At 40.4% G+C, this 12,433-nt stretch overlaps 1 protein-coding gene across 8 annotated transcripts in view; it reads left to right on the top strand.

The window, feature by feature from the left end:
- LOC136431141 (metal transporter CNNM4-like) overlaps window positions 1–12,433 on the top strand; it is a 46,166-nt gene that overhangs the window by 15,129 nt on the left and 18,604 nt on the right. For 4 of the 8 annotated variants that reach the window (XM_066422400.1, XM_066422399.1, XM_066422402.1 and 1 more), the window contains exons 3-5: window positions 5,075–5,206; window positions 8,583–8,840; window positions 11,451–11,591. In XM_066422400.1, coding sequence (XP_066278497.1) covers window positions 5,075–5,206; window positions 8,583–8,840; window positions 11,451–11,591 — 531 coding nt within the window. The remainder of the gene's footprint in view (window positions 1–5,074; window positions 5,207–8,582; window positions 8,841–11,450; window positions 11,592–12,433) is intronic. The other 4 variants (XM_066422401.1, XM_066422404.1, XM_066422405.1 and 1 more) reach the window with 1 other exon arrangement.

Raw genomic sequence — 12,433 nt, 5'->3', positions numbered from 1 at the left:
GACACCAAATAACGCTGGGTGTTTTCAACCGCGCGACTATTTCAGTGTGTCGGGCCGGCCATAATTTCGTACCCCACGCCGCTTGTACTACGCCGCTTTCGACTTCAATAATTTCCTAACCACCCACACGGCTGCAAATATGGGCACACCGTGCGTATCTGTAGATATTATTTATCAAAAACGTAATAGCTAGAATCTGAAATGTTCCAGAGTTCGCTTCAGCGGGAGTTTTGTTTTTGTTTTGACGGATAAAACGCGAAAACCCACGCCGCTTTCGGCACACTTCCGGGTTCATTGATCGCTAAAATTACGCAAAAGCCACCATCAATCCGCAAATAAATGTATGCTTTCCCGAAAACATCTTTAGTTTTGCATTTTCTTCACCATAATGTTGCTATGTAGTCGATAAAACCGCGTTTTTATTGCGTTTTCATGTGTAACATTTCAGACAAAGAAAAAATTTGAACCGCGATTCTGCTGCCCCATGATGCACTTCGTCTGCAAAATTCCCGGCTTTAGCTGCAGCAGCAACCAATCAGAGACGCGTAATGTGATCATGTGATGAGGGTTACGTAACACGCGAAATGCATCTTGGGGCAGCAGAATTTAAACAATATGGCGGCGGGCGATCGGCGAAATGAAATGATTTGTCAATGCAACGCTGTATTTTGCGGCATAAATGCCGAGAGACGAACTTTTATTTTATCTCAAAATGCGTTTTACACGTTTGTCTTTGACTAGCCCGGTAGAAATCAAGCGGATCGTGGTCTGGTCCTTCAATATCAAGGAAGTTTGTCAGATATCCTGGCGCGAGGTTCTCAACGTGACGTTTAAACGTCAAAACTTTTTACTCAAAATTTGAGCGGAGTAGAGGGTTAAGTGTTGACCCCAAATAATGGTAATGTTTTCCCGAAAATTCATTGAAAATGGAACGATTAAGAAAGACACCAGGACTTCATAGCGTGCCGAATACCGGGTCGTGGTCACATCTTGGAGACACGCGCTGAGCGACGGCGGCAGATCGGGGGTGCGCACTTTATTAAGGTTTTTCTGTGAAGTATCTCAGCTGGCGTGATTGGGGTTGCGGTGAAGCCCAAATCGGGGGTGCGCACTTTATTTGGGGTGCGTCCTTTATTAGAAGAAATACGGTAACCCTTACTTTAAAAGCTACTGATGATATATTTCAGATGTAGGTACCTTTAGGAAAGCTGAACACACCTGACCATGCTAATACAGACCTTGTTTGCATAATTTATGCAGAAACTTCAGGATTCCCTTACACTACAGTAAATGCTAAGGGCGTCATATTTCAGGTGTAGGTAACGGGAGGGGAATATCCTGCATTTTCCCGAAAATGTTGCCTTTCTAGGTTCTATTACGTGGATACCCTCTGGCACACAAAACAAAACAACCAGCGACAACAACAAATAACTAGGGAAAATAAACACATCTCATATAAAAACAAATTTCATGGAGATTTTGGGTCTTCGGACTCTTGTTTATATATAGATGGTTTATAAAAAGTATGGGGCAAAACTAGGACTGGTAGGGATGGGAATGAATGGTGAACTGTTTGAACAAAAAGCACTTTGTTAAACCCCTAAGAATCTGACAATATTAAGTACTTTTGCATTCATCAATGTAGTTAACTGGTTCATATGTAAAATATGAGTCACCTTGCAGGGTGCGAAATACCCGGTTGCGCACTTGCGCAGCGCAACAATATTTTGGTTGGCGCAACTTATCTCTTAACCCAGGTTGCGCGATGCGCTACCTAAATTTTGGGCCGGAGAAATCAATTTTGCGGTAATTACTTGGACGAAGTAGAAAATAATTGGACTAAGGAAGCTCACACACCCGTGTGGTGTGCACACACACTCGCTCTCAGTCTCGTAAATTTTCAAACCAAACATATAAATCGACCCCCAACTAAACAAGTTACCGATACTTTTTCACTCGTTTGCGTCCTGTTTTATTGTGCCTGGAACGCAAAATTCGTCGGAAAGAGAGCGCGGCTTAGCGCTCAGCTCTTGTCCGCCATGTTGAATTCATCGACTCTCGCTGAATATCGCGTGATTGCGCGAGAGTAATGACGTGTAATCTGCAGTACCGGCAACTACTGGTACAGTGGTAGAGGACAGTGTTTGAGTTGCTGTGTATTTCTATGGGCGAAATGTTGCTAGTGCTTTTTTGGGGGCAAAATTAAAAATTACAGAAGTGGAGATGGAGCCACTTTACTAATGATAAGCTGGGATTTAAAGATTCTTTACTTTGCAACAATGATTATAGAATAAACAATGTTGTGACAGTGAGATAAAAACTGGACAATGACATAGACTATTGCATATATTTTATGATTATCATACATGTACATCATTAATAACTCACCTGTGAATTTTTTAATAAAAAATATAGGTGATTTTATTCCGGGGGTACTTTTATTAGACTTTGAAAATAGGCCCAGTGGCAACTTTTATGTAAGGGATGAGAATAATGTACAGGTACAAGTTATGTTAATCAAAATACCGGATACTACTACAAGTCCTATTGCAGTGTAGCTATTGCAGTGTAACTCTTGCTAGAGCAGAAAAAGCAAAAAGTCTATGGGTGTTGAAAAAAGGATTTATTTGTACTAAAAAAACAGCCGTGTTACACATGAATTGTATTAGTTTGTTTGTTGTGGGTTGTGGTGTGTTATTTACATTGTATATCATTGAATTTTATTTTGAAACAAAAACACATTTAAGCACTAGTTATATTGTTAAAGGCTATGTAATACTATGTACTTACAAAATATAATTTAAAAAAATCAGTGAATTTTAGGTGGGGCAACCTGAAATTCTGACGGGCAACCTAGCTTTCTACCTAGGTTGCACACCGTGCAACCTGGCTCAAAAAAGTATTTCGCACCCTGCCTTGGATTTTTGTAAGATACTGTTCTGTTCTGAGTGATTGGTTATTAGATTATTCTAATCAAATGTTGCGCACACAGAGACATGTTGCCATCATGAATATGCAAATCATTACACAATGTCATCATGTGTAAATTAATTGTCAGGTCTTAACCTTCTCCCTGCTGCTTAACCCTATAACGAATGCATATTTGGGGCCAAACAGCCTACCTTAGCTGGCTGTGGGTTAGATAGGGAACGCCCCTAGTAAGGTATGATGAATTTGGGACAACTCCGTACCGCTATATTGATTAATCAATGTCGATGGGGATCTGTTATTATTGGTGACTGTCTGTTCTATGCTTCTTAGCATAAAAAATTACACTGTAGATTGGAATGAAGACTTATTCTCTGAATATGTTCAGTCACAATTCGTCAAACATTGTTCTTCAGGCACAATTTAAATGCCATTATGTGTTTTTCTCCTGTTGAGTACATGTATATTCAAGATAGGTACAGCCTGTGGATTGGTTACATGTATTTCATTTTTAGTGGTTCTTAGAGCTCAGGAAATGTAGTTCCATCCATTCAATATCAGGCAAGCACACTAGCTAAGTATACAGTTGTTTTGTACATGTAGCATGTACATAATGTATAATTATTATTTGCCCCATTTCAATGATGTGTTGTAGCTGGTTGCTATGGACTGTAATAAGTCAATTCAGATTAACCCCAAACTAAGTGGCAGCTTTTAATAAGAGGTGTCAATCATAATAGTAGCAATAGTATGTGTGTTATCTCATCATCATCTGGTCGTGACGTCACAGGTGCTCATAGCCTTCTCCATCTATGACCTTAACTGCGGAATACAAAAGTTTCTCAAGCAACTGGATAGATTCTGTAAGTTGCTCGAGTACATGTAACTTCTTCTTCTTCTTCTTTACTGCTTAGCCTCATATCTGAGATTATCAGCAGTTGAGCATGGGTTAGATACAACACAAGTGTCCGGAACAAGTAAAACGAAGGGAAAATAAAGGAGAGGCGCTAAGGAACATAAACAACTGAATTTGTGAGTGCAAATGACAGGACAAGTGAATTTAGTGAGTTAGTAATACATGTATTTACATATATACAAGGACGTGTAGGGGTGGCTCAATGCAGCAGGGTCTTCCCCAGTTCGGTTTTGAACTGGGAGAGGGACCCTGCCTCCGCCACACCAGGCTCAAGTTCGTTCCACTCTTTGATGGTCCGAGGGAAGAACGAGAGCCTATAGTAGTTGTTCCTGCCCGCGATGGCCTGCAATGTTTGGGAGTGATTGGTGCGGCAGGAACATCGAACCACCGGGACAATCATGGTCGTGTGTGGAACATAAACAGTACCATGGATGATCTTATACAGGGTGACTTGGCGGGCAATCTTTCGGCGCAGTTCTAGCGTTTGCCAGCCCAAGTTACGCAGCATAGCAGTGACTGAACTGGTGCGTCTGTAATCATTACTCACATATCGGGCTGCTCTTCGCTGAACCATCTCAACACTCCTCACCTGTTCCCTGGTGTGGGGATCCCAAACACAACAGCCATACTCAAGGACAGGTCTTACAAGAGCCATGTAGGCTCTCTCCTTGGCCGCTGTGCTGGAGATTCTCAGGCAGCGTCTTAACATCCCTAAGGTTCTGTTTGCCTTTGAAGTTGTTGCGTCGACGTGTTTGCCCCAGGTCAAGTTTGAGGAAATGTGAAGGCCAAGATATTTGGTACAACTTACCTTTGCCAGAGGATGATCATGGAGGGTATAGGGGAATATTATTGGATTTCTGGAAGCCGGGACTGACATCACCTCACATTTTGACGGGTTGAAAGCCATCAACCACTTCTTCTCCCAGCTACAGATATCGTTTATGTCACTCTGGAGTTTTTCACAGTCAGCCTTTTCTTTCACACTCATCTGCAAGATGCAGTCATAAAAGTCAAAACTTAAACCGCCTCAAGTCATAACATACCAGGTTTGTACTAAAGAGCACAATCTTCATATGCGGACAGATTCTATATGATCCACTCACACCTGGAAGGACCCTTATTCTTTTTGATAAGTGTGGTGGGTTCTTTTACCGCCTATCACTAATATTATGGCCTGGCTGTCTAACCTCCTTCGGCATGTGTAACTGTTGGATTTGTTTCCTGTTTCAGTTGATAACAAGTTCCAGAACAAGGTTCCGAACCGTCGAGCACTACAAGACTTCTCAGCCTTCCGCCCAGCAGATGAGAAGCCCAAGATCTCCCCTCAGCTCATGCTGGCATCATTCCAGTACATGGCTACATGTAAGTCTTCTATATATACCAGTCATGATTCTAGTACATGGCTACATGTAGGTCAACTATACATGTTACTGTTCTTGTTACATACATCTTCTACCCCTCAGCTCATGCTGGCATCATTCCAGTACATGGCTACGTGTAAGTCTTCTATATATACCAGTCATGATTCTAGTACATGGCAACATGTAGGTCAACTATATACATGTTACTGTTTTTGATACATACATCTTTTACTACAACTTGAAGAATGCCAGGCCTCGAAATTCATTTTGGGAATAGGTGCACCTAAATTTTTATGTTGGGTGCATCAGTGCACATATTCCCCAAAATGAATTTCGCTAAATTGAAAAAAAAAAGCTAAATTGCTCGAATCCTGGCTGTTGTTTTTCACACGACATGTACACTACTGGAAAGGGTTGCAGTTCTTAGGACGGGGCATGAAGCCACTGTTCAACAGAGCTAGGGGAATTTCCCTGGTACAATGAACCTGTTTAATACTGTACATAGTGTCAGTCTTCTCTGTTTATTGTAGCTTTTCGGTGAGCGAAACCGGTTCAAGATCACATGTACTTTTTCACAAAATTCAGTTAAGCTAAGCCCCTTGAATGTAACTGTCATGGTGTAGATGTATGAAATATAACTGTTGTATTGATTTAATTTGCTTATCATGGAGGTTCCCAAACATCTGGCGATCGGCTTGGGAATCGCTCAAGGGTGAATGAAGGTCAGAATCAATGAAACAGTCTGCTGGGGTCCATGATATACAATCATGGAATACAATAATGGAAAAAGATCAAACCTCTTTGTATGTGTAGGTGTGGAGACTTGATTACATTATCATGTGAGTGATACAGGAATACACCATTTTTGTAATCATTATAGCTGTTTTAAAAAAAGTATTTGAAGGTCATTTAGACAAAAAGTAGATGTTTTTGTAATCCCACAAGTTACTTGCCTTAAGTCTTTCCAATAAATGAACTGTAGACCATATGCATGTATGTAGTTCATATAATTATATATAATATTTTTTTATATATATGACTCTGTCTTGACTTCGTCTAAATTTTTTTCCTACTGGACTATCTAAAATTGTTTTTACTCAAATTAATATAGCAATTCAGAGTTCTTGTTGAAAAAAACAGCTGATCAACAAATCTTGCTCAGTGTCACTGATGAAAAGTAGTTGATGCTACTTGAAACGTTTGACCGTTTCCAAAACCATATCCAGTTGCTTGAGTAACTGCTATTTGGCGAATTCATTCTTTCTTGTCCCGTTTTTGTCATCTTGCCCCAGTCACAGACTCATTATGTTATAATTCTAGGAAGGACTGTAATCAACTCAGCTGCATAATTTCACAAATTATAATGTTTATAAATCAGACCACAGGATGTCCGTGTTGGTAGCCAAGAGAAAAGAATTTGGTCAGGAGACCCATCAAGTTATAAAAGTATTGGCCTAGTATTGGCTTATGTCACCAATGACAACTACAACAGCTCTAAAATGTGCAACTAGATATGCCCCAGCAGCTTTAATAATAAAAAACTGTTCAATTATTGGTAAGAAAAGGAAAATGGTATGGCCATGTGTCATAGTCAATACTTTCATGTAAGGAACCGTCCAGGAAGGAAGTAAGAGGGTAGGCAACTAGAAAAGATGGGAGGATGATATCATCTAGACTGGACAGGCATTACACTAACTTAGTGAAACATCTAGAAGAACAGGAATCCAAGAAGGCTGGAGAAAACTGGTCGCCAGATCTTCTGTGGTGCCCCAACGGCCAAATAGTTAGACTAAGGGATACACATGTACATGTACATGGACAATGTAGATGAGATAAGAGATCCTTGTCTGCATTGTGAGAGTTACACAATCTAATGTAATCACCCTGTCCCATGTGTTACCGTCTTTTCCATTCTTTAATGCCATTGCCGACCATGCCGTTAGTTTCATAATTGAGGACTATTTTCCTGTGTTGGGTTTATGGAATATCAGAATCTGATATCTAATCTATGAAATGGCCACCTTGGCAGAATTCCAACGTCTATCTGAAGGACATTTATATGGAGGAGACAGCAGTCAGTTGGCTGACAGGTGCCGTTATTGTGTTAAAATCCATCTTTGTATCAAAATCATTGAGGTCAGCACTGCATAAATGAGGCATCTACATATACGGCAAATTAAAAAGCCATGCCTGGATTCATAGCTGAGTTAATCATAAGTTGCATTATCTGTTCGCTGTAATTTTGATATTAGAGGCATGATATTATGATTGATTTGGAAGCAGGCTTGATCAGTATTCCAAGACCTTTCTCTGTCATGAATGGATAGGCTGGCATTTGCGGTAATTGAGTAAAATAATTAGGCTTGAATTTTGTCGGTTGATTTGCTGGGGTGATCATGATTGAATTAGAGAACAGTGAAGGTGTAACTTTAAGGTAGACAGTAAAACAAGTAAAAGGAAATGTTGAATTAGATTCATGTTCAAAATGGATACACATTGTATTGTATTAAAGGGGGACTCGACTCCAGAGGCAAGTGTTCTGGTTCTGCTATAAATATTTTTCTGAATCTAAAAGCATAAAAATATTATTGTATTGGCCACTTGACATTAACCTTCAACTAGGCAGCAGTTGTATTGTATATCTATACAGAGCAATATTCTGAAAAACCCCAGATTACCCTCCAGATAAATAACAGCCAGGTGTAACATATCATATCACGAACAATCATTGGACAAACTTCATATGGGGCAATGTTAAGAAATCAATAGACCGATCCTGACTGTCCATTGAAATTAGCAGATGAGCTTAATGATAGCATGGCAATTAGCAGTTTGACCAATGAGAAAGGGGCTGCATGTCTGTCAAATATTTGCAGTTTAGAAGATGTCAAGAAGATCAAGTAGTCCAGTGGTTTAAGTAACCCTGCCTCTAGTCTGTCTTCTATGTCACTACAACTACAAATGGAAAATTGGCCCAACTATTCATTGAGTTCATTTGATTTTGAGCTGAACTGGTCGAAATCACTTTTTGAAACAACTAAACGCAGTGTTGTGTAGGCATAACAGTTACAGTGTTTGGCCCAGAATCCAGAGTTCCTGGGTTCAAATCCCCTGATATGCCAACAATGTTGTGCCCTTGGAAAGGCACTTAACACAACTTGCCTCACTCCCCCCTGGTGTAGAGATTGGTACTGTACCTGACTTTGGATAAGGAGATAAAAAGTGGTGGCATCCCAACAATGGGCCCAGACACAGTGGATAACAACCCACTGACCCTAGCCTACTGCCTCAAAAAGGCTATGGGACTACCTTCACATGTACCTTTACCGACATTTTGTACCTACAACTGAATGTGTATATTCTGTTCCCCACCCCAGCGATAGACCTGTTCAAGCCCGAGCTGATCTCAGAAACGGTCCTGCGCCGCCTGCTGCAGCAGGACGTGGTGGTGGATCTGAAGCTGAAGGTGGAGCAGAAGGACTCCACCTCCAACAACATCTACACCAACGGCAAGCCCGCAGACTACTTCGTACTGATCCTGCAGGGCCGAGTGGAGGTACGGGCGGGGAAGGAGGGCCTCACCTACGAGACGGGACCCTTCACGCACTTCGGCGAGGCCGCCATTGTTGCTTCGGGTAAGTGCACAGAGACATGCTAGAATTACACAGATAATGTAAATCAATACCAAGTGCAATACTATATGTAAAAGAGGCACAATATGTTTTATCACACACGTCAATACCTTTTTCCAGTAAATCATTTGATTGATTGGTTGACTGATTGATTGATTGATTGGCTGACTGATTGATTGATCTGGTGTTGTTACATGTACATTTCTCCCTGACAGTTGGGCACATGGGAACCTTTTAACTATTGATATGTATTTACTTTTCAGATTCCTCCAAATTGCTTATAATGAACACACAGTCATGTATTATAGGATTGCATTCTAAATCTGAAATAGGACCAGCCTGGGATCCATCCTATAATCTACATGAAGAACTTGTCAGTCCACTTCTATGATGGCTTCCCTGCAACATAGTCTGGTTAACTGGATAATAGCCGACTGTGGAATATTCTCTTATAAAGACCAACTGCATGGCCCTCTGTATTATAGCTCACTGAATAATAGGGATTGAACAAGCATTTTGAAACTTGATCATTGTCACACTGCTTCTGACAAAATACTGTAAGTCTTGAAAATTTTGAAGTGGATTTAAGTCCGTGGTTCTCGTGGTTACTACTTCACCCAAACTCAAAACCACTGGTGTTTCCATTACTGTACAGTAGGTGACTATCGCCTTACCATGAACTTAAACCACCGCAAACACTCCATTTTCTCCTTACCAAAAGGAAACATTAAATCATTGCAAACTTAAAGGTATTCACAGTATTCAATACTTTCAGTGAGCTCTTTAATGACTTGAGGTAGTTTCAATGGGAACAGGTAACCTGACTCTTTTGCAGGGATAGGGTCATAAAAGTATACAATTAGAGAAGAGGACTGAAATGTCAAGATTAATGCAAGCAAACCTAGAATTTAAAACAGTTGTTACACTTTCTGTAGGAGTAGGTATGTGTTGAAAATAACAAAATTTTTTCCCTTCTTAATCCCTGCTTGCCTTATCCAGAGCATACAGGTATGTTACTTGGAATTGGTATTGGTAATAACGTAGGGCTGTAGTCAGCCTTCTATGCTATTTTGACTGGGGACATTTTAGCTTTTTCCTACTTTGTGAGAAAACATTTAGTAAAACACTGTTCTTACCGTTGACTTATTGCCTTGACGATCATTAACATTTCTAAGCTAAAGACAATTATAATTTTATAGATACTTGTATGTGCATGGGATGTCATGGAAAAAGATCATTTGTCATCCAACAAATCACATTATATTAGAGATGGAAAGCTGAAAGTCGAGTTTTGCTTCAGGTAGATATGATTTTTAATCTATTTTATGTACCTTTTCTCATTTATTTTGTCTAGGAAATCCATATAGATACTTTGTCTTGTGTAACAAAAATGCATGGCAAAAATTGCGTTTTAATGTAACCAAACATTTAAAAAAAATCAAGTCCTTCCCCTGTTCACTATGGTGCTATCTTTAACTCTCAGAATTTTCTGTGCTTGAGCCCATGTCACATCAAATAGCGGTACTGAAACTTGAAACTTTTGTGGTGGTTTTATTTTCGCGACTCATGACGCTGGGAATATGCCTTTCCAATGTATTACTACTGCAATGCAGAATTTTTTTAAACGATGAGGAAAAACTTTTCCTCTTCTACTGTGAAAAAAAATCACCACAACAGTAAAGGAATTTGCAGTAACAAGAGTCTCAGTTTGTGGTAGAAAGTATATTTTGAATGCTAGTAGTCACGGTGTCCATGTGTGCCCCTGTATTGTGCCATGCTGCCAGGCAACACGCCCAGCCCTGACATGCCCGCTGACCGCAGCATAGCTAGTTGTCCCGCTGGTATCAATAAGTGTTTGTTCCAACACACCACAGGTACAGTGTGTCCATATAGATTTTTCCCACCTTTTTTACTTATGGATTTTTTTGAGGGGAGGGAGGGGGATGATGCTGTATCTATGGATGCTGTTTCTTTTGAGAGACCCTGCAACATGCATGGCATTGTGTGTCGATCTTCTGCATGTATACATGTACGTGCAGACTCGTTTACATCAGATTCTACATGTCCTTCATTCCTCATGTGAACAGCATGCGCAGTGTCACTAGTCTTTGGGTTCAAAGAGACCTGGGCTGTCTCCAGGACCTGTCCCTCTGTCCCAGGACTGAAATTTCCTCGTAGGGAAACATTTTTTTCCCCCGTTCGCCACATAAACCAAACTTTATGACACGAACTTGATGAAGATGTATTTACGTAAGCCTAGAATAACAGATTAAACATCAAAACAACTGTTGTTTGCACAAACAATGAGTGGGCCGGAGATATCTTTTACATGTACATGTACGTCCTTAGACAGCCCTGGAAGAGACTTAGTCTAATGCATCAAATATGATACCAACATTTTGAATATTGGCTGGCAGTCATTATCATGACTGTCTATATGTATTCATTTACCAGTATAGAAATGTTTGCCGCTAAGTAACTGTACTTATAGATAGTGTTTGAAGCTGTTGTTGTGTTGGTTAGCAGGCTCCTGTGCACCTGGTCGGCATGACTTAAACAATCAAGCTTTCAACATCTCTGACACCACTCACAAATGTCCTGTCCTTCCTGTAGAGCGGGAAACCTCACCCAAAAGTGCTGCATGTCTCCATAAACAACAACAACAACAACAACCTGCACCTTCCACCACTAACAACAACAAACCCTCTCCCGGCTCTGTTTCTGGGCAGTCTAACACCACTCCACAGCACCAAGGTAGTACAGGCTCTCTCTCTCACCACGGGTGAAAGTGAACGTTTCACTTTCACCTTTCTTTCACCATAGGTGGGCGTGTCGTACAGTGCTGTGCAGTGATTGGTCGGCTCCATTCCACTCATCACCATTTCACTTCCTAACACAGTCAAACCTGCCCAAGAAGACCACTCAGGGGACTTATAAAATCTGATCTAGACAGGATTCTCATTGATGCTTGTGCCAACTACCAAAAAGTGGTCACATTGGCCAGGTGGTCCTTATGTAGAGGTGGTCACTTGCACAGGTTTAAAACTGGGCTTATATATTCTCACTATGCTCTTCAAGGACAAGGTCCCAAGCCTACCATCATTCCCTTCCTATTACTCCCCATGTCGCCAGTGTGTTTTTTAAAAACCATCCTTGCTTTTGTTTCCTTTTATTTCTGGGTTTCGGGATAGGCCATACATCATCTTCATAATCATATCACAACCATGTTGCTATCTGTGAGCATGATGATACACTGAACAACAAGTTTTCATACCCCTTTTACATGTTACTATGATGTTTTTTTTTTGTTTTTTTCTCTAGAATAAAATGTAGTTCCATACGTGTGGAATTTGGACCCCTTTTGAATTCATGTAGTTTGCAGTTGTTAAGTAAGAACAAAAATGGTCGTTGATATCATTTGCATAACTTAACATTACATTTGCTGTGAACTTAAACAATGGGTAAGACTACCGGTAATACTGGACATGTCATCTTTTGTAAATGAATCATTTAACTATGGCAGAAGCTTGCAATTTCATAAAGTATGGTACTGAAAAATTGAGTTGAATTTAATTACAGTCACTGTACAGTAGTAA

Source organism: Branchiostoma lanceolatum, chromosome 3 (genome assembly GCF_035083965.1).
Source record: "Branchiostoma lanceolatum isolate klBraLanc5 chromosome 3, klBraLanc5.hap2, whole genome shotgun sequence".
NCBI lineage: Eukaryota > Metazoa > Chordata > Leptocardii > Amphioxiformes > Branchiostomatidae > Branchiostoma > Branchiostoma lanceolatum.
The sequence above is the reverse complement of the archived record's forward strand: the minus strand, read 5'-3'. Positions and strand labels throughout refer to the sequence as shown.